The sequence below is a fragment of the Podarcis raffonei genome, chromosome 10 (assembly GCF_027172205.1).
Source record: "Podarcis raffonei isolate rPodRaf1 chromosome 10, rPodRaf1.pri, whole genome shotgun sequence".
NCBI lineage: Eukaryota > Metazoa > Chordata > Lepidosauria > Squamata > Lacertidae > Podarcis > Podarcis raffonei.
In genome coordinates, this window is record NC_070611.1 from 69,507,014 (window position 1) to 69,528,846 (window position 21,833).

Sequence of the window (21,833 nt, forward strand, 5' to 3'; positions counted from 1 at the left end):
GGTCCAGCTCTCACTTCCATACTTCACTACTGGGAAAACCATAGCTTTAACTATACAGATCTTTGTTGGCAAGGTGATGTCTCTCCTTTTTAAGATGCTGCCTAGGTTTGTCATTGCTTTTCTCCCAAGAAGCAGGCGTCTTTTAATTTTGTGACTGCTGTCACCATCTGCAGTGATCATGGAGCCCATACAGTTTTTAAACACTGTGAGTGATTACTATTTTGTGTTTTGTTTTGTGTATTTCTTTATCCTTCACTTATTTGCCCACCCATTTTGTTCGAATTCGCTGGAATCCATTCCAGCATTCAAAACTCCAGAATTGCTCTCAGAATACACAATCCAAGCAGAACTGGATAGCTGTTAGAACCACAGAACAATTATTCGACCGAACTGAGGGGACCCCAGCACCCCAGACTAAGATTCTGCCTTCTTTGGAGATCCACAGATGTTTGCGAAAAGGCTGGAGAAACTTGAGGAAGGGCCGCTGTTCCATTCTTAATCTGTACATTAACCATTTTTGAAAGAGCTCCCCAAAATAGCTCCCAGATCAAAATGGGAGTAGTAATGCAACCAACATATATAGCAGAAATAAACAGAGCCTGTCCCACTTAAATAGAGAGAATTGGGTGTGCTCTGTGCAAATATAATTGAGAGTCTGCACCACAGTTGACCTGAGATGGGAATCAAAGACATATTCACAGATTTGAGAAGCACCGATATTTCCAGTTTCACATTCTATTTACTTATTTATTTATCTATCTATGTATCTATTTATAGTGACATCAGTGTGACTATTTGAATTTGCGGTGAAATGATTTTTTTAAAAAAATCTCAGAATACAAAATTGGAGTACGTTAGAGCTACTGGCATCTTCTGACTATCTTGACAATCTCTCACGGGAGATTTCAGGAGCTGATGGATACTAAATTTAATTGCATGTCAAATATCAAAACCAGGCAAAACGCTACATACAAGGAGTGGAGGATTCTAGGTGCACAGTAGTCACTGGTGCCTTAAAAAAATAGAAAAGTCCCTGTTACTGGCTGCTGAAGATGCGAGGGAGCAACTTTCTCACCCACCTGGAAAACCCGCTAGTGCCATAAACACCTCCCCTGATCCAAAGGTCATCTTCTCTGGGTGCCTCCACCAAAGGAAGTGAGATGGCTGGCTGTTCAACAGAGAGAGAGCTTTTTCAATGGTCATTCCCCGGTTCCTAAAATGCCCTCCCTAAAGAGACTTGCCTGCCATCTAAATTACGGCCCTTATTGTACCTATTTAATTTTCACAGGCATTAAAAATTCTTCAGATCTTTCAATGCTGTCTTTATGGTTTGCTGCATGTAGGTTCAATTTTACTGTGCTTGCTTGTTTTCTGCTTGCTTTTAAAAAAATAATATATAGGTTTTTAAAAATAAAAATAAAAATTGTACCACTCACCACTCAGAAAATGTTACTTATTAGTCATAGAATCATAGAGTCTGAAAGGACCTGGAGAGTCATCTATTAATAAATAATAATAAATAATAATAATAAATAAATAATAATAATAATAATAATAATAATAATAATAATAATAATAATTTTTACTTATACCCTGCCCATCTGGGTGGGTCTCCCAGCCAACCCCTTGCAATACAGGAATATACAAATTTGAATAGTCAATATACAAATGCTGTTGGTGGACAAATAAATAAATAAAGCAGAAACTGCAGGAACAACATTGCACCATAATCATCAAAGACAGTCAGGTTTTAAACAGCACTGAATATCAGTTGTTTCAGCTGCTTCGTGCAATAAAATACTAAAGGCCAACACATGGTTAACTACTAAATACTGTCAAACATCAAATGCTGGAATGAAATATCCCCGAATGTTGAACTGATATATTTTAACACTTGGAAATATAAAGCAAATATTAGAGTGTGCAGAGAATATTTAACGTCAAAATTCGTGGAGGAGAAGGTGGAGGAGAATTTGTGACAGCTTCCAAAGAGCGTGATGATATGCTTTCCCCCTTATTAATAGCCTCCAAGCACACGCTGATCTTGCCATGCCTCCGACCAGCTCACCAAACCACATCTCATCTCATCTCATCTCTCGATGTCGTTGCTCCTAAACCTGCAGGCATGTTTAGACAAAGAGACCTTTCTTAACCGCGTCCAAGCTGCTCATCATAACTTGAAGAAGCCCCAGGAGTAACAATTGGGTAGCATATGTAATACTGATAATTTTTTTTAAAAAGGAAAGGCTGTAGATCCTAAATTAGAATAACCGAAGAACCCACACGACTACACACCCCTTTAAACTGACATCTTGGTATTCCAAACGCCCAGTCCAATATATATTTGTTACATATACTGAGTTGGGTCTGGGAAATAGGCTGACCACAGGATGAATTATGAGTGTCTGGCATGATACGCTTTGCGATGATCAAGATTGTCTATTTCCAAAGGCTCACCAGCTCAGTCAGAGTTTCGGGGCTGAAAATACATAACACAAGTAGGACTTGTCCACACTCCCACTGGGAAAACTCGCTGTTTACCGCTGAGTTGGAACAAAAATCAACCGGGTTTTCTAAGGATTGATGTTTGATCCGATTCAGCGGCGAACAGCTGGTTTTCCTGGGGAAAGTTGCAGGGCAAACGAAAAACCTAGGAAGCATGGAGAAGCTGGAGTGTAGACAAGCCCTTAATAAATCTATGTACATAGGAAGGGTTGATTGGTCCAAGCCCAACACAAAACACCATTTCTGGTGATGCATGACTTCAGCAAATCTTTCCCTGATGTGAAACGGCCAAAATTCCTAGGATCCCTATCTACGGATCCTTATATGACTGAGCAATCCCCCTGAATAGTGCACTTTTCCTTTGCCCTACAGAGAAGACCTGTGGACACACTCAGGCCATTGGTCCATCAAACTCTGTATTGTCTACACTGACTGGCAGTCTCTCCCAGCCCTACCTGAAGGTGCTGGTGGGCTGAACCCGGGACCTTCTGCATGCAGGCAGATGCTATACCACAGAGCTATGGCCTTTCGCCAAGAGGGAAGGCAGATTTAGCTCTCCTCATACATGCACATCCTTCATGGATCACTGCCTTGTCATGGAGAAGGGGCTTGAATAACTCAGAGAAGCTATGGGCTATGCCGTGCAGGGCACCCAAGACAGACAGGTCATAGTGGAGAGTTTTAACTACATGTGATCCACCTGGAGCAGGAACCGGCCGGCCACTCCAGTATCCCTGCCAAGAAAACTCCATGGACAAAAATAACAGGCATATAAAAGTTATGACGCTGGAAGATGAGCCCCTCAGGTCGGAAGGCATCCAACATGCTACTGAGGAAGAGCGGAGGACAAGTACAAGTAGATTCAGAGCTGATGAAGCGGCTGGGCCAAAGCCGAAAGGACGCTCAGTTGCGGATATGCCTGGAAGCGAAAGGAAAGTCCAATGCTGTAAAGAAAAATATTGCATAGGAACCTGGAATGTAAGAACCATGAACTTTGGTAAGCTGGATGTGGTCAAAAATGAGATGGCAAGAATAAATATTGACATCCTGGGCATCAATGAACTAAAATGGTCTGAAGCTCAACATCAAAAAAACTAAGATCATGGCCACTGGTCCCATCACCTCCTGGCAAATAGAAGGGGAAGAAATGGAGGCAGTGAGAGATTTTACTTTCTTGGGTTCCATTATCACTGCAGATGGTGACAGCAGTCACAAAATTAAAAGATGCCTGCTTCTTGGGAGAAAAGCAATGACAAACCTAGACAGTATCTTAAAAAGCAGAGACATCACCTTGCTGACAAAGGTCTGTATAATTAAAGCTATGGTTTTCCCAGTACTGATGTATGGAAGTGAGAGCTGATCACTGAAGAATTGATGCTTTTGAATTATGGTGCTGGAGGAGACTCTTGAGAGTCCCATGGACTGCAAGAAGATCAAACCTATCCATTCTGAAGGAAATCAGTCCTGAGTGCTCACTGGAAGGACAGATCCTGAAGCTGAGGCTCCAATACTTTGGCCACCTCATAAGAGAAGAGAAGACTCCCTGGAAAAGACCCTGATGTTGGGGGAGATTGAGGGCACAAGGAGAAGGGGAGGACAGAGGACGAGATGGTTGGACAGTGTCCTCGAAGCTACCAGCATGAGTTTGACCAAACTGCAGGAGGCAGTGGAAGACAGGAGTGCCTGGTGTGCTCTGGTCCATGGGGTCACGAAGAGTCAGACACAACTAAACAACAACAGCATTCATGCACCCAGATTGCTCAAAAAAATCTGACAAACTTTATATTGCAGTTGGTGAAAACCTGGGTTTTAACAAATGGTTGTGTCGGAATCTCATCTCGTTTATCCTCAAGACCCCCATCTAAAGCTCAGATAAGAAAAGGAGGATTGATAGCGAGTGACGGGAAGCAGAAAGTAGCAGTGATAAGATTGTCATTTATGCAAAACGCGGGCCAAAAAAGAGAGAGAGAAAGGTAGAAGAAGCAGCAGCAATCTGTCCTTTGTCGCCGCTGCCCTCACAACCCATGAGTTATAGCTTATGGCTTAGCAGCTAATGAAGATGAATGGATAAAACGGCACCTCTCTTTCCTATACAGCTCATATTTGGTATATGAATATTCATGGCAGTGGAGAAGGATGAGGTAATAACAGGCACCCTCGAAAGAACATGGTAGGTACCCACGGGACAAACACAAATCTTCTTGCCCAGTGGTTCCCAAACCTTTTCAGGCCACTTCCCCTTTGGTTCCAAAAACTCACCCAGGGTCGGATTTAGGTTTGATGAGTCCCTAAGCTACTGAAGGTAATGGTGCCCTTTATATGTCCAGCTGTCTTTTGTCAACAACATATTGTCGCTGTTTTTTTGTGTTGAATATATGCTATATGGTAATTTATGGACCTAATAGGTATCTCAAGCCATTTGCACATAACAAAATATGTATTTTATCAAAGTAATTGTTGAACTGAAATACAATTAAGAAGTATATTAATAGTGAAATAGATTTTTTAGGGGGCCCCCAAGAGAGTGGGGCCCTAAGCTATAGCTTGTTTAGTTTATACGTAAATCCAGCACTGAACTCATCCCCAGTGCCCTCTTACCCTATTACTCAGAACAATGGTTTGCATGGCGCACTAAGGAAGACAACACCACAGTAAAATTCAAAGCAGTAGCAGTTAATTGCACATTTGTTCAAAACCCAATTAAAACTATTTGATTCATTCCACAGAACGGATGAACCAGATTTACAAAGAATACCAGGTTTGCAAAGTCTGAAAGTCATTTACGCCTCCAGCGGCCCCTGCTACCTCAGTGCCTCTTAGCACCCCACCCAATGTGATATCACCACCCGCAGAGTGTGGCACCACCCAGTTTCTGAACCACGGCTCTAGAACTTTGGTCTTCAACTGGTGGGCTTGGGATCATATCATTGACTCTCATTTGCAACATGCCATAGACAGCACTAATTCCACCCGTTCCATTTCATTTGTTCTGGACTATTTAAAAGAGGAGAACGAGAGAGAGAGCGAAGGAGAGCCACAGGGAGAGGATGAGCGTACATGGCGCAAAATGTTTGCTGCAATTCTGTGCACCTTATCTGTGAGTTGCTGGCATCCCTCTGTCTCTAGAAACAATGGAGTATGCCTCTAGAGGTGAAGTCAAACCATTGCAGAATCACAGCGCCTGCTGTGGCTGCAGAGGTCAGTAACTCATAACTGCCACCTCCCATGTTGTTTTTACTACGTTAGCAACACTGGAATGACCTGCCCGGGGTTGCAGGCCTGAGCAGTGCATATGGAGGTTCTAGGCTGCCCAGATAACAAGACCGCACTCTCGGCCTCGCTGGTGTGGTCCAAAGGAAAGCAGAGCAATGCATTTGGCACCAGCTTGGCTGCAGGAATTGTCGGAAGGAGGCATACAAAGGCACCCTCCAACTGTCTTAGGGACTCTTCTCTGGGTTTGCGTAGGGTTTAATCCTTAGCTTTTTCTTCTCCCAAATATGTTCCACAGGGCAGCCAGTACTGGTTTTCATTTTGAGTTTACTCCCAAATGCTTTCTCATAAATGATTATAGCCCCAAGCCAGTGGAGGTTTAGGATCAGAGTTTTCCTTCCTTCCCAGGTTGATGAGCCCCACCTGCTCCTAACTAGGAGTAAGTCCCGTGAAACAGAGTGGGGGCACTACCAAGTAAACACACATAAGAGCAGGCTGCTCAGATGGACACCACATTTCAGGCTGGGCTTCCTTCTCCCCGAAAAGTTGAAAATGAAAGTTTGATAGTTGCGACAAGATGGCAAATCCCAGCACTTTCCACCATAAGCTTTAGTACCGACACAAAACAGCAAGAAGAAGTAACCATAAATCGAAGTTGAAGCTGTTATTTTATTTATCCACTAAAATGCTGATGAGTTTCCACAAGGCTTTTATTTCTTTAAATTGTCACTGGTGTGTAAAGAGCTAAACTGAAGACCACTATGATCCACAGAACTGGCACTGTTCAAGGCACCACATAATACATGTTCTGCATTTGCAAGAAATCAGACTTTGTGTGTGGCAGCACCTAAACTTCGGAACTCCCTCCCTAGTGACACCATGGAGGCAGTTTCACTGTACTCTTCTTAGGTCCTGCTGAACACCTCTACATCTGCTTTCATTCATTTAATGGCATTTATATACCACTTGAATGGGGAAAAAACCCCTCAAAGTTGTTTGTGAAAATAATAAAATTGTGAGTAAAAACAATTAAAACACTTTAAAAAAACCTAAAGTGAGGAATAAACTAAAGGCGCATTAGCATTCTAAGTATCTGGGTAAGCAAAGGTAAAGGGACCCCTGACCATTAGATCCAGTCGTGACCGACTCTGGGGTTGCGGTGATCATCTCACTTTATTGGCCGAGGGAGCCGGCGTACAGCTTCTGGGTCATGTGGCCAGCAGGACTAAGCCGCTTCTGGCGAACCAGAGCAGCACATGGAAACGCCGTTTACCTTCCCACCAGAGCGGTACCTATTTATCTACTTGCACTTTGACGTGCTTTCGAACTGCTAGGTTGGCAGGAGCTGGGACTGAGCAACGGGAGCTCACCCCGTTGTGGGGATTCGAACCGCCGACCTTCTGATCAGCAAGTCCTAGGCTCTGTGGTTTAACCCACAGCGCCACCCGCGTCCCATAAGTATCTGGGTAGGCCTGCCTCAATAAAAATGTTTTGGCAGGCACCAAGAAGAGTCCAGTGAAGGTGCCTACCTGATATCAATAGGCAGGGAGTTCCAAAGGCCGATTTCGTGCAGAAGCGGAACGGGTATTATGTGGCCTCAGTAGCAGTGCTGGTTCTTTGTTGCCTCTTTAAGGTGAGAACGAAACAAGTCCCACTGTGAAACATGATCCAGAGTTTGTTAAACAGAAGAGGCTGTGCCTGTCCACAAGACTCTCTGATTGGAGCAGAAAAACAAGCACACAATTATTCCTGGGGTTAAAGGATGGCAGCGCACGCTAGCCACGCCACTCACCTGCTTATCAGACATGAGGTACAGATGCTTGTGATCCACGGAAAAAGCCATGTCCCGCAGGATTGGGCCAGTATCCACCACCTGGACAATCTCATACTCAAGGGCACCTCTGATGGGTCCATCGACACGAATCTGCAAAAACCAAAAAAGGGAAACATAAGGCAAAGGAACGATACAATATGATAATCTTTATTGTCATTGTCCCATACAGAACAACGAAATTGAAAAAATCTACATCAGACATTCAAAAACCAACAAGCCTGCTATCCCAACTATCCTAGCCTGGTTAGCCCCTAAAAACTCTGATACCCCATAACTGAATACAATATACTCACATAGAGACTCATTACACTGCATTTAAAACCAGATAGAAACTGTTTCTCAGGCAGCTAGTCCTAGTCTTTATAACCTTGTACCTTCTTCCAGAAGGCAGAAGCTGAAAGAGATCATTTCCGGGGTGCGCACTATCTCTGCAGCTTTCTTATGGCACCTGGAAGCATAGATTTGATCCAAGGTGGGAAGAGTGCACCCAATTATTCTCTCTGCAGTCTTTACAACCATATAAAGGGCAAAATTTGCATTAAGTTAGGACCAATGCCTAAGCCAATACCGCTCATCACCTGTAACCAATAAAGTTGTGGCCTTATTTAGCCCATTAACCTTAATAATTGTGTCATGTGTCTTCATTTCCACTTGGGAGGGGGGCGGGAACTCGCCACGCAACTGCCTCCTGCTGGAACCAGTTCCACAGTTTAACTATGCACTGTGTAAAGAAGGACTTCTTGTTAACTGTCCTGAACCTTCCAACATTCATATATATGTCTTAGTCTTCAGCCTCAGTCACTCACACAGAGCCAACTGGCCAGATTGAATAAAAATTGATGATTTTTTTAAAAAATAAATTTAAAAAAATGAAATTTTTAAATTTTAAATCGGATTTTAATTTTTTAAAAAATAAAATTCTTTTGGAGGAAAAATCTTTCTAAATATAGTCTTCTACTTGTTACATTATAGTCCAAACGTTTGCTAAAACTCAGTCTAAGATTTTTTTTAAAAAAAAATGTTTTAACCCCATCAGTTAACAAACATGGATACATATGCTATAACGTTATTGTTTTAGTTAAATAGTTTAAATGGTTATTAAGGAAATGATTATTTTCCTCCTTCCAATGAAGTACAGCAGAAAAGTTCTCCAAATATAAACAGTTAACTTACTAAACCTCACCGTAATTTCACAATCATCTGCCTATGTATTTATGGTAATAAAACTACTCTGAAAATTTATTACTCCAAAAATGAAACCTTCATACGGCTGTAAATATTAAGATTATACCAGCAAGAATGAGTCTTTCTGTAAAAGAAAGAAAGAAAGATTTAAATCAAGTCTTACTGACTAGTGATTTAAACCATGATTTAAACCAATTTGATTTAAATCAAATCCACCCGGCAACCAGTCTCCACTTTCAAAGTCCCGCCCCATAGCCAATCTGGCAGTCCTGAAGGACCCTGACGTAACAACATTAATTCCATCTCCCCAGAGCCTTCCCGCCATGCAGTTCTATTCTGCCAGGAAGGTTGCTATTAAAAACAGCCGCCCAGCTCTCTGCAAAGGTCAGCCATCAGAGGGACCCTGCTGGCATCTGTTTGTTTGCTTGTTTGTTTGTTTGTTCGTATGCTATCTGGGACTGGCGGTCGTATTTATACTCACTGAAGTATCAAGGCAATTAATATCCTCTCCCAGTAGCAAACAGATGCTTGCGATCAAGGCTTCCAGCTTCAGCCTGGCCCTGAATGATCTCCTTAATGAGTGAACAATACTATTAATCTTTAAAGGTGCAGGAGCCTTCGCTCTCCACCCCTCTCTAGCCTGGCCAAAGGATATTCCTCGCTAGGCTAGCCTAAGCTGACGGCAGGCAGCACAACATCAAGGCAGGAAAAATTCCAGCAGCTCTGGGGTAAAAGGGGCAATCCTCTCGGGGGCAGACTTCCTGGATTTTGAGACCGCAGCAGCCACCATCGGCTGCCATCATGGCCAATGGCCAGGGAGAACGAAGGCTGTAGCTACAGATGGGGCAGGGGAGAGATCCCGATTCAGTTTCCATGTAAAGTCAGAGCGAGTGAAGTCACGCTGCCCGATGCAACACGTGGACCGAAACACAGCCATCCTTTCGAAACGTGTGCTTTTCTGAATTTTTGCAGCGTAGTAAAATAAATAAATAAATGAGTGTATTGGTGAAAATAACATGCCAGTGCAGTATACGGTGGTACCTCTGGATACGAACGGGATCCGTTCTGGAGCCCCGTTCGCATCCTGAAGTAAACATAAGATGCGACCGCACATCTACGCGTGCGCGGGTCGCATTTCGCCACTTCCGCGCATGCGTGTAATGTCATTTTAAGCATCTGCGCATGTGTGAGCGGCAAAACCTGGAAGTAACGCAGTCCGTTACTTCCAGGTCGCCACGGAGCGCAACCTGAAAATATTCATCCCGAAGCTACTTCAACCTGAGGTATGACTATATTGGGGAAGCTGTAAAAATATGTATATTAGCCAAGGGGAAATACATTAAAAATGGGGCACGTTAGGAGAGAGGTGCATTAACATGCTGGTGGGTTCATCATGTGCTGATGAGGAAAAAGAGCACAAACTCATGTGGAGAACACTGCTGGGAGTTGTTTATGTTTGTTTTCCAACGTATTTCTTACTGATAAAGAATTCAGCGTGGCGCATGCAAATTTTCATTCTGAAAGCATAGCCCAGAAAAGAAAAGAAAAAGTTTGAGAACCACTGGTTTAGATCATTTGTACCCTGCTCTACAGCCATAAAGGACCCCCCCAGCAGATTGTTGTTGTTTAGTCATTTAGTCGTGTCTGACTCTTCATGACCCCGTGGACCAGAGCACGCCAGGCACTCCTGTCTTCCACTGCCTCCTGCAGTTTGGTCAGACTCATGTTGGTAGCTTCAAGAACACTATCCAACCATCTCATCCTCTGCCATCCCCTTCTTCTTGTGCCCTCCATCTTTCCCAACATCAGGGTCTTTTCCAGGGAGTCTTCTCTTCTCATGAGGTGGCCAAAGTATTGGAGCCTCAGCTTCACAATCTGTCCTTCCAGTGAGCACTCAGGGCTGATTTCCTTAAGGATGGAGAGTTTTGATCTTCTTGCAGTCCATGGAACTCTCTAGAGTCTCCTCCAGCACCATAATTCAAAAGCACCCATTCTTTGGCGATCAGCCTTCTTTATGGTCCAACTCTCACTTCCATACATCACTACTGGGAAAACCATGGCTTTAACTATACGGACCTTTGTCGGCAAGGTGATGTCTCTGCAGATTACATATGATCAAAATTAGACCGTCCCAACCCGCAGGTTTAGTTATCTAATAAAGCATGACACACAAGGCGAAAGGGGCAGGGAGGGGAGAGGAAAATGGAAACTCAGGCACCAATGTCTAAACCATCATAGAATCATAGATTTCTAGAGAAATGACCAGCTGGCACAGTTCAGGGCCAGGAGGTCCCTGATGGAGCTGTCTTCTCACAGCAAATCTGATGGAGCGAGCTCTGCTTTGCAGCTGTCCCACTGCTGGAATGAAGTTGGCTGGGACTTTAAGTATCTAAAATGAATAAACAAGGTAAACAAGGTCCATGCCAAGAGCCTGGCAACACTGCCCATTGGGTGTGCCACCCCATCTCTGCCCGAAGCCCTGGGCCTTATTCCCTTCCTTTCATAAATCAATCTCATTAGAAACTATCGGATTAAAGCAGCTGAAAGCTCCGTTTTGACACACATCATTTTACTTCAACTCGCTTGTGTAAACAACTCGCAGGTCATGAAAAAAGAAGGTTAACAAAAGGGAGATTTAAAGGAACTATTAGAAATGAGTATCAAAAGCAGTAGAGATATGAGATGATCAGAGCCCCCTCGAACTTGAAGCATGGGAAGTCCCAACAAAAAAATTATAATTTGGCGGAATATTTGCATTATTTGATAAGTATATGTATAATTTGGAATATTTAATGTGATTGGATTGCATTTTTAAAATGGAAAACTTAATAAAAACGATTTTTAAAAGAAAAAAGAAAGTTCCGTTTCGACAAGGCGCAACTAGGCCTGGTGCTCAGCGCATCAATCCAGGCTGCCCTGAGTGCAAGCCGGCCAGAGCATTACGACCGAAGAGATGCCTCCCTAATGCCTTATTGCTTTTCCAATATCGGTTTCCCTCCCCTAGTTTATGAATCTAATGTCCCCCAAAGGACGGGCAGTAACTCTTTGCTGGTTGCCATTCCCAAGGTGGCGAGAGGAAGCAGGTCCTGAGCGTATGATCTAACACCGAGGCCGTTATATATGGGAGGCATTCCAGCTGTTCCATTGATTTGGGCTACATGATGTCGCTTTATTGATCCTGATGATCGGGGAGGGCAGGCAACCATCAGGAGGCAAGGGGAGGGGGTCTTTGGAAGCGACGCACCATCTTTCCCTCATTTATGCTTCTCCGTCCAGCTTAATGGCCTGCTCTAATTTGTCTAATGTCTGCTAACAGCCAATCAATTGGCAATAAAACTCGGGCTGCGTCTTCGCTTGCAGGAGGCAGCCGCAAAGGCGATTTGCAAACCCTGCAAAGTGAAGATCGCTGCCAAAGAAGATTCAGGGTTCTCTCCCCAAATCCCAGGTAATGTCTGGGTTAGAATTTGCAGCTGCTGCTATGAGGAGGAAGCCTTTATAGCAGGCATAGGCAAACTCAGCCCTCCAGATGTTTGGAGACTACAGTTCCCATCATCCCTGACCACTGGTCCTGTTAGTTAGGGATGATGGGAGTTGTAGTTCCAAAACATCTGGAGGGCCGAGTTTGCCTATGCTTGCTTTATAGTAAATAATAAACACTATGCATTGTATCAAATTGTAGATTTCAAGTCTCATAAAGTTCAACAAAAAAAGCACTATCCTGTAATATTACATATGGTATGTACAATTGTTTATGGTTTTTTTTTATTAATTTTACTGTAAAAATGTGTGAGATTACAATATTGTATTCATTTGCATTACCTAGAGCCTGTTCTACTGATGAGCCTAGGATGGCGAAACAAGGCCATTCCGTTGTGGGGCCTGGAACCGCCGACCTTTTGATCGGCAAGCCCTAGGCTCTGTGGTTTAGACCACAGCGCCACCCGCATCCCTTGCTTGGAAGGGTATTTTTGCACTAATAGCACAACAGAAGCAAGGCAAAGCACACAAACAGACACCAAAAAGAAATTGTGGTGTAGATAGTTGCAGGCTTTTTTGCAAGAAGTTCTGGGGTATGCACCAACTAGAAACGAAGCAGTGTGTTGGCCTTGAATCTTTTCCAGGCACAGACTCATGTGAAAATTGTGATTGCACAGAACCAGCCTGATTCCGTCATGAGTGCAAATCCTCCTGAATGCACCAGAATGGAGGGGCCTCAGGGTGACTCAAGGTATCATCTAGTGCTCAGTGGTGCTGATCCCCCCCCCCCAACACACGGCCCGGCTTGCCGGCCAACTTCCTTTCTCCACAACAAAAGAAAAGAAGAAGAAGAAGAAGAAGAAGAAGAAGAAGAAGAAGAAGAAGAAGAAGAAGAAGAAGAAGAAGTTTGGATTTGATACCCCGCTTTATCACTACCCTAAGGAGTCTCAAAGCAGCTCACAATCTCCTTTCCCATCCTCCCCCACAACAAACACTCTGTGAGGTGAGTGGGGCTGAGAGACTTCAGAGAAGTGTGACTGGCCCAAGGTCACCCAGCAGCTGCATGTGGAGGAGCGGGGAAGCGAACCCGGTTCACCAGATTATGAGTCCACCGCTCTTAACCACTACACCACACTGAAAGCAAGTCAATGTTTTAAAAATCCATATCAGCAGCACACACATCTCATTCTAATCCCAGCACAAGGCAGCAGCTGGAGAGGCGGCCAGCAGGACACCTGGGAAGCTCTGCTATTGTAATCCAAGGAAAGCATCGCCCAGTGACCCCTTTGTTAAGCCGGACACCCAACCGAGATGCAAAATTAGGTCAAAGCAAGGCCTCTGTGTAAATCAAAGGGCTGGAGCGTTGCTGATCCTTTCCGGCACACTGTATAGATTGCACACACGTGGACTCATGCAGGGAGAAAGTTCAAGTAGGTCATTGCTTTCCTGGAAACACCTAAGTTAGAAGCCGCAGTACAGAGGACCTCCCTCTCCACATCCTCACTGTATGCCAGCCAATCAACAACGTCCTCTGGGTGGCTCACAACTGCACAAACCACAAAGCTGAATCAATCTATGCAGAAAGGGACAGACCACAGCAGCCAGCATATAACCATCATAAGGCAGCATGAAAACAGAGCCATAACCCAGGCAGCGAGGAAAACAAAATAGTTCAAAAACTAGAAAGCATTTTTTTAAAACCCTAGTTGTTCAAAGTTTGGGGAAATAATAATAATAATGTCTTCACCTAGCATGGAACATATCTTCTTTGTCTTTTATTTTTGGGCTATCACTTGTAGCCGAAGCATAAGCAACAGGTGAGCCTCTCTGGACAAAGTGTCCTATAACTGGGGAGCCACCACCAAGAAGTCACTGTGCATATGTTTGGCATGCCCATAATCAATGAGCCACCTCTCAAATAAACCTCTCCTGAACATGTAATATACAGTACTTGAGTCAATGTAAAAGTATACCCTCCCATCACTAAGACCCTTCTCTGTGTTCCCCTGCCATCAGCAGTGTGCATGAGAGAGACCACTGAGGGATAGGGCCTTTTCAGTTGTGGTGCCCAAATTCTGTAAAAGCCTCCCTAGATAGGTGACTGTGGCCCCAAGACTGTCAGCTTTTAGACACTGTGAAAAATTGTTTTTTAGAACCACGGCCTCTTTGAAATATTTCAGTCTGGAGCAATTTATTTATTGGGATGCCTTTTTCACCACAATGTTCTTGTTTTGTCTACTGTGAGTCACCAAAGACAGAATGTGAATGAATAAACTACACTATTAGCATTATTATTTCACATCTAGACAGTGCTGCGTTTGATAAATGGACATGTCTGCTCTGTTCTGTCCAAAGGACTGAGCTAAAATGCAGCTCGTTCTTCACAAAACTTTTCACTGTCTTTTGGGCAATGCAAACAGAGTGGGGGACATGCACAGCACAGTCCCGTCCTCTCTCAGAAAGCACTTTGCCAAAGAGGGAGGGGAAACGGATGTGAATTGGGACCGGTAGGGCAGATGGCAGGGAGATTAACAGTAGGTGGCGCCAGAGCCCATGAGAGGAACCAGAGCCATTGGCAAGCAGAGCCAACTAATTCTGATTCTAATTCTGACCCTATCTTATTCCCTGTTGAGTTCTACGAAGCCAGCACAAAAAGCCCCTGGTTTCTCCAGAATGTCTCTGAGGCCTCTGTCAGGGCCCTGAAACATAACTGGGGAATTAAGGTGAATGGAGGTGAATTCAGCCACCTCACCTGGTGCTTCTCTTCAGTGTCCCACATCATAAAAAGAGAGAAAGTTTAATTAAAAAGAAAAATGGAGACTGGCATCAGCAGCAGTGGGCCCTGGCATCTGTCTGACCATGCCAGACTTGGCACAGTTGAGAAGAAGAGGGAGAGCCGTAGCGTTTGCCCTCCTAGGTGTGTGACATCATGCTGGATTCATAAGGAAAGGGTTAACTAATTGTAAAATGACCAACCAGTGGGAACCCAAGGGGAGGAGTTAGAGTTAGAGTTAGGGTGGTAGAAGGGACGCGGGTGGCGCTGTGGGTTAAACCACAGAGCCTAGGACTTGCCGATCAGAAGGTCGACGGTTCGAATCCCCGCGACGGGGTGAGCTCCCATTGCTCGGTCCCTGCTCCTGCCAACCTAGCAGTTCGAAAGCACGTCAAAGTGCAAGTAGATAAATAGCTACCGCTCCGGTGGGAAGGTAAACGGCGTTTCCGTGCGCTGCTCTGGTTCGCCAGAAGCGGCTTAGTCATGCTGGCCACATGACCTGGAAGCTGCACGCTGGCTCCCTCGGCCAATAAAGCGAGATGAGCGCCGCAACCCCAGAGTCGGTCACGACTGGACCTAATGGTCAGGGGTCCCTTTACCTTTACTAGGGTGGTTGAGAGGTCAGTTTGGAGTTAGAGAGGAGATGGAGACGATAAGTCTGTGGGTTGGGCTAGTCTGATGTGAGAGAGTGAGAGAATCTGTTAAGAGGAGTCAGTCAAACAGTTGATATAATCAGTCAGAAGGTATTAGGAAGGAATAGGCCGGTAAAGAAACTAAAGTTAATAAACTGACAGGAATATTATCTGAGAAACCATAAACTTGTTAAGGCTTATAAAATAAACTTATTTATTTGGTTCAATTTTAACAACTGTCTGGACTGTGTTTTACCCGAGAGTAACAGGTTGGTGGCAGTGGGGAAGCGAGCACAGTGGTGGCACAGGGATCAATAGACCGTTAAACGTCCGGGGACCCTGTGTGATTGCCACAAGAGCCTTCACGTACTGGGGACATCCCCATGGACACAACCCACTAGGAATTTCTTGTGCACAAGGAGACCTCTTGCTCATATCAGCAAGTTCCCAGGGGAGAACATCCTGGGCTTACCTCCCTTTTCACCAGGCTCAGAGTCCTGTACCCTGAAGGCCAGTGATAGTCTTGGGCCACCGGCCACGGTGGGAGGTGATTCAATTCACCTCCATTTCATCTCTCCTCTGAGTGAGGGCCTCCGCGCCAAGCCCACACAACAATCACATTCCCCAGTCAATTGACAGATGACATAATTTTTGAAATCTTGGTTTACACACACTCCCACCGCGCTGGCTGATTGATAAATTAGACACTTACAAGGCTTGTGCTAATCAATGGGAAGCGTTCGTTTGTGCAACAAGAGGCAAGCTCGGGAGAGCTCATTTTTCAAGGTAACAGCCTGCCAAGAGCAAGCATTCAGCACACAAGGAGCCCTGCCAAAGCATCCATTAGCCGAGGCTGGGCTCACCCCAGAAGCAGCCGGCCTCTGCCAGAAGGAGCAGGCCCTACCCTTCCGAGGGTTTGTGACATTGGGCAATGGATTTCCACCTTCGCACTGCAGGACATTTAGTATGCAAAGAATTTCAGTGGCTGTGGATTCTCTGCACTGAGCTTCTAAGGTATTATAATCACAGAATGGTAGACTTGTAGAGCTGGAAGGGACCCGAAGCATCCTCTAGACCCAACCCCTCCAATGCAGGAATCCCAGCTAAAGAATCCCTGACAGATGGCTACCCAACCTCTGCTTAAAGACCTCCATGGAAGGGGAGTCCACAACCTTCTGAGGGCATCTGTTCCACCGTCAAACAGCTCTTAAGGTAAAGGTAAAGGGACCCCTGACCATTAGGTCCAGTCACGACCGACTCTGGGGTTGTGGCGCTCATCTCGCTTTACTGGCCGAGGGAGCCGGCATACAGCTTCTGGGTCATGTGGCCAGCATGACTAAGCCGCTTCTGGCGAACCAGAGCAGCGCACGGAAACGCCGTTTACCTTTCCTCCGGAGCGGTACCTATTTATCTACTTGCACTTTGACGTGCTTTCGAACTGCTAGGTTGGCAGGAGCAGGGACCGAGCAACGGGAGCTCACCCCGTCGCGGGGATTTGAACCGCTGATCTTCTGATCGGCAAGTCCTACACTCTGTGGTTTAACCCACAGCACCACCCAACCTCTTACTATAGAATATAATTTAAAGCACACCCAATGGTCATTTAAACTGCATGATGGGGACTGTAATTTTTTACTCACAGAGCTGCATTTCCATGCATCCTTCATTCCCAGGAGTCGTTTGTTTGCTTCCCCCTGCTTCAGAGGGTAGGACCCGAACAATGGTTTCAAGTTACAAGATAGGAGATTCCGACTAAACATCAGGAAGAACTTTCTGACAGCAAGAGCTGTTTGACAGAAAGAGCGTCTCCACCCCCATCGTTCAGCCCTGACACTGAGATCCAGCGCTGAGGGCCTTCTGGCGGTTCCCTCACTGCAAGAAGTGAAGTCACAGGGAACCAGGCAGAGGGCCTTCTTGGTAGTGGCACCCGCCTTGTGGAACGCCCTCTCATGAGATGTCAAAGAAATAAACAACTACTCTACTTTTAAAAGACATCTGAAGGCAGCCCTGTTTAGGGAAGTTTTTAATGTTTAACGCTGGAGTGTGTTTTTAAAATTTGATTGGGAGCAGCGCAGAGTGGGAGGGGTATAAATAATAAGTTCTTCTTCTTCTTCTTCTTCTTCTTCTTCTAAGCATTCTGTTTGCTACAGCCTCAGTTTTGCCTGTTAGAGATCAACTGCTTGCTTAGGCACCCAGAAACAAAGACCAGGACCCTGCCTGAGAGAGCCGGAGAATTCATTCCTAATCTTTCCTATCAGGAAGCCCTAGCTGGTTTAGCGACACTTTCATCCACATAAACACATGTGAGAATCTGTCCGCATGTGCTGCTGACTGCATGAGGACGCATATGACGTGATGCTTGGAAACTGTTCTTGCAGCGACTCACTTGCAAAGCTGGCAGGCCAGACACTGTTCTTCAGTTGGGGATGAGATCATGCCTGCCTCATGCTCACGGAATGCAATGATGACCTCCTGGGATCTGGAGGGGGGGAATGACTCCAGAGAAGTGCAGCAGGCCTTGCCACAAAGGGGTCTTTGACTGACTGGTGTGTGTCTTCAGGGAAACAGGACTGAAGGCTTTTTGAGATCACCACGATTGCCCAAGCAATGCACAGCCACTTGAAAAGATGCTAGCCGGACTGCAGCAGACAGATGTACATGCTCAGACTGAAAGTCAGTGGGCACTCAAAGAGAAACAGCTCTCCTCTTTGAATCACACACAAACAAACACACACACAAACACCACACATGGATGAACTATTGGAAAACTGAACTCAATTGCCTACTGGAACTCTTTGGCACGCATAGTCTGCAGTGTTTGGCTTGTGTTTTTTTCTGTTACAGAGTAGACTTTGCCGGTTGCAATCGCTAGGACTTGCATTGTTAGAAAATAACAAGGTTGTTTATCACAGAACCGTAACAGGACAGCATTGGAAGGGACTGCAAGGCCCATCTAATCCAACCCCCATGGAATCACAGTTAAATAACCCAGACAGATGGTCATCCAACCTGTGCTTAAAAACTTCCAGTGAAGTCTTCTCCAGTGAAGCCCATTTCACTGTCGAACAACTCATAGGGGTTGTCCAAATTTCTGCTTAAAAACACATGGGTCTGAGTGGTTTTCTGCTTGACCCACACTTTCTAGGCATGAGCCCAAGCAGTTTCCCCCTTGCCTTGTTCCTTTCCAAGGGAAAACCTGCTCTCTAGTGCTCAATCAGAGCAAGTATCAATCCGGAGAAAACTTAAATTGTCGTTTGCTCCAACTGAATGCTAAAGAGTGGTTTTCCCCAGTCAGAAAGCAATGGGATAAGAGGAAGCCCTTACTGTCAGAAAGTTCTTCCTCATGCTTAGTGATAATTTCTCTTCTTGTAGTTTGAATTCATTACTTCAGGTCCTACTCTCTGGAGCAGCAGAAAACAAGCTTGCTCCATCTTGCATGTGAGAAGCCATTCAGATCTTTGAAGATGCTGTCATATCACCTCTCAGTCTCTTCTCTAGACTAAACAACCCAAACTCCCTCAATCTTTCCTCACAGGGCTTGGTTTCCAGACCCTTGATCATCTTGGTTGCCCTCCTCTGTACACCTTCCAGCTTGTCAATATTCTTCTTAAATTGTGGCACCCAGAACTGGACACAGGTGCAGTCTGACCAAGGCAAAATAGAGTGGGATTATTACTTCCCTTGACCTGGACACTAGACTTCTGTTGATACAGCCCAGAATAGCATTAGCTTTTTTACTGCTGCCCCACACTGTTGACTCATGTTAAACTTGGGTTCTGCTAAGATCAATTGTTTTTGGTCACGTGTCAGGTCAAGTCAGCGGTCCCCTATCCTATATTTCTGCATCTAATTCCTTAGAATAAAAATGCCATTATTATAGGAAGTGCCTAACTTCAATAGGAGTGTGTGTAAATCAAGTTTGTAGATCTAACCTAACAAATCTAGAGAAGATGAAGGCAGCTATGTTTGCTTCTTTCTTCTCAGAGGATAGATCCAAGGTGATCTCTCATCTTGAGGTCCCACAGAGAAGTGTAGGAGGAGGAAGTTGTAAACAGGATTCAAACTAAGATGTACCTATCTAAACATCAAAGAGGTAGGGAGGTCAGCCGAGCAGTTAACTTGGGATAGTCTGGAACAGTCTAGGAATCTGGAGGTTCCTAACTCTATCTGACTTAACCACACAAATCCATCTTTTGAAAGCTGTGTTGTGCCCAAACTTTCAAAAAGAAAATCACAATTCCTGTACGTATCATAGAGAGTAGAGAGGCATCTGAAAATACAAGAGTCCAGGAGCCCTAATGAATGCACTGGTAATCCAAATATGTCCTGAAACTCTGGTAAATTGGGGGTTACAACAACGGTGGCTGGATTGCTCAGAGCGGACCTGTTATTTTGCTGCCAGTGCTGCCTGCAGCCTTGCACAATACCCGGCCTCTTTATTCATTTATTGGCAGATTTATAGACTACACTTTCATTAAAAAAATATATAGCAAGGTAGTATACAGCACACAATATTACAACAATAAGAGCAGTAAATGTGTCCATAAAAATGTTAGTCAATACCGGTCAGTTATAAAGAAATTCACACTTCAAAGGCTTGTCTGAGTAACATGGCCGTTAGGAGATGTCTAAAAGAAGGCAGGGATGATAGCTGCCAAACCTCTCCTGGCAGATAGTTCCACAGAGCAGGGTCTGGCACACTAAAGGCTCAGTCCCTAGTAAAGTCCGGCTGAACCTCAGGGGTGTGGAGGAATCACAAGAAGGGCCCATCAGAGGATCTCGGTGATCAAGGCAGACCATAAGGAATCTGACAGTACTTTAGGCCTAATATGTGATTCCTCAGGGGGGTGGGGGTGAGCTAGATGACCCTCAAGGGTCTCCTCCAACCCTTCATTCCTATGTTTAGGGTTCTTTGTGAATTAACCAAATAACATCAAACCCAGCCTGGTAGCCACCTAATGCAGTTTTCTCATCATCAATGTGTTTGTTTCATAGAATTAGGGAATCATATAAATGTAGAGATGGGAGGGACTACATGGGTCGTCTAGTTGCACGAATCTTTTGCCTAATATGGTGCATGTTGTTCAGATGCCTGATTATCATCTTTTGAAGCAACTACTCTATTCCGAACTTAAAAATGGAAAGCATAATTCCGGTGGTCAACAAAAGAGGTCAAGAGACTCTCTGAAGGCAAATCTTAAACAAATGTAGTATAAACACGGACAACTGGGAAACACTGGCCTGTGAGCGCTCCAGTTGGAGAACAACATTTGCCAAAGGTGTCATGGACTTTGAAGACGCTTGAACTCAGGACGAAAGGGAGAAACGAGTTAAGAGGAAGGCAAGTTCGGCAAATCCACACCGTGATCAACTCCCATCAGAAACCTATGTCCCCACTGTGGAAGGATGTGTGGATCCAGAATTGGCCTCCACAGTCACTTACGGACTCACTCTTAAAACTGTGTTTATGGAGGACAATTTTACTCAGCTATAAGTGATTGCCAAAGAAGAAGAAGCTTGAACCCGCAGCCCTGAGATTAACAGTCTCATGCTCTACCAGCTGAGCTAAGCAAGGAGGGTTTGCTTATTGCACCTTCTTTCCAGCAGGGAGCTCAAGGAGACATACACATTTCTCCTCCCTCTTTTATCCTCACGATGACCTTGTAAGGTAGGCTAGGCTGTGAGTGAATGATGGACGCAAGGCTACAAAGTGAGTGGGGGATTCAAGCCCTACTCTCTCCTGAGTACTTGCTGGACATTCTAACCTCTGCACCACTACATTGGCCCAGATCAAGGGTAGGCAACCTAAGGCCCGGGGGCCACATCTGACCCAATTGCCTTCTAAATCCGGCCCCCGGACGGTCTGGGAACCAGCATGTTTTTACATAAGTAGAATGTGTCCTTTTATTTAAAATGTAGCTCTGGGTGACTTGTGGAGGAGTGGGGACGCGAACCCGGTTCACCAGATTACGAGTCTACCGTTCTTAGCCACTACACCTCCCAAGTTCAACCCTGGCATCTCAAGGTAGGGGTGGGTGAGAAGGCTGTCTGAAAACCTGAAAAGCCTCCACCAGCCAGTGCCCATTAATACTGAGCTAGATGGACCAATGACCATAGCTGTCAACCTTCCCTTTTTTGCGGGAAATTCCCTTATTTCAGCACAGTTTCCCGCTGCTTCCCACTACTATCCCGGATTGTTAGATATCCCGTGGACTGT

The 21,833-nt window shown here is 45.0% G+C and overlaps 1 protein-coding gene across 1 annotated transcript in view; it reads right to left on the bottom strand.

Annotated features, from left to right (window-relative positions):
• The window catches only part of PLXNA4 (plexin A4), a 590,122-nt gene that overhangs the window by 272,716 nt on the left and 295,573 nt on the right, over positions 1-21,833 (bottom strand). The window contains exon 4 of the mRNA XM_053407170.1: positions 7,508-7,639. Within this exon, the coding sequence (XP_053263145.1) occupies positions 7,508-7,639 (132 nt within the window). The remainder of the gene's footprint in view (positions 1-7,507; positions 7,640-21,833) is intronic.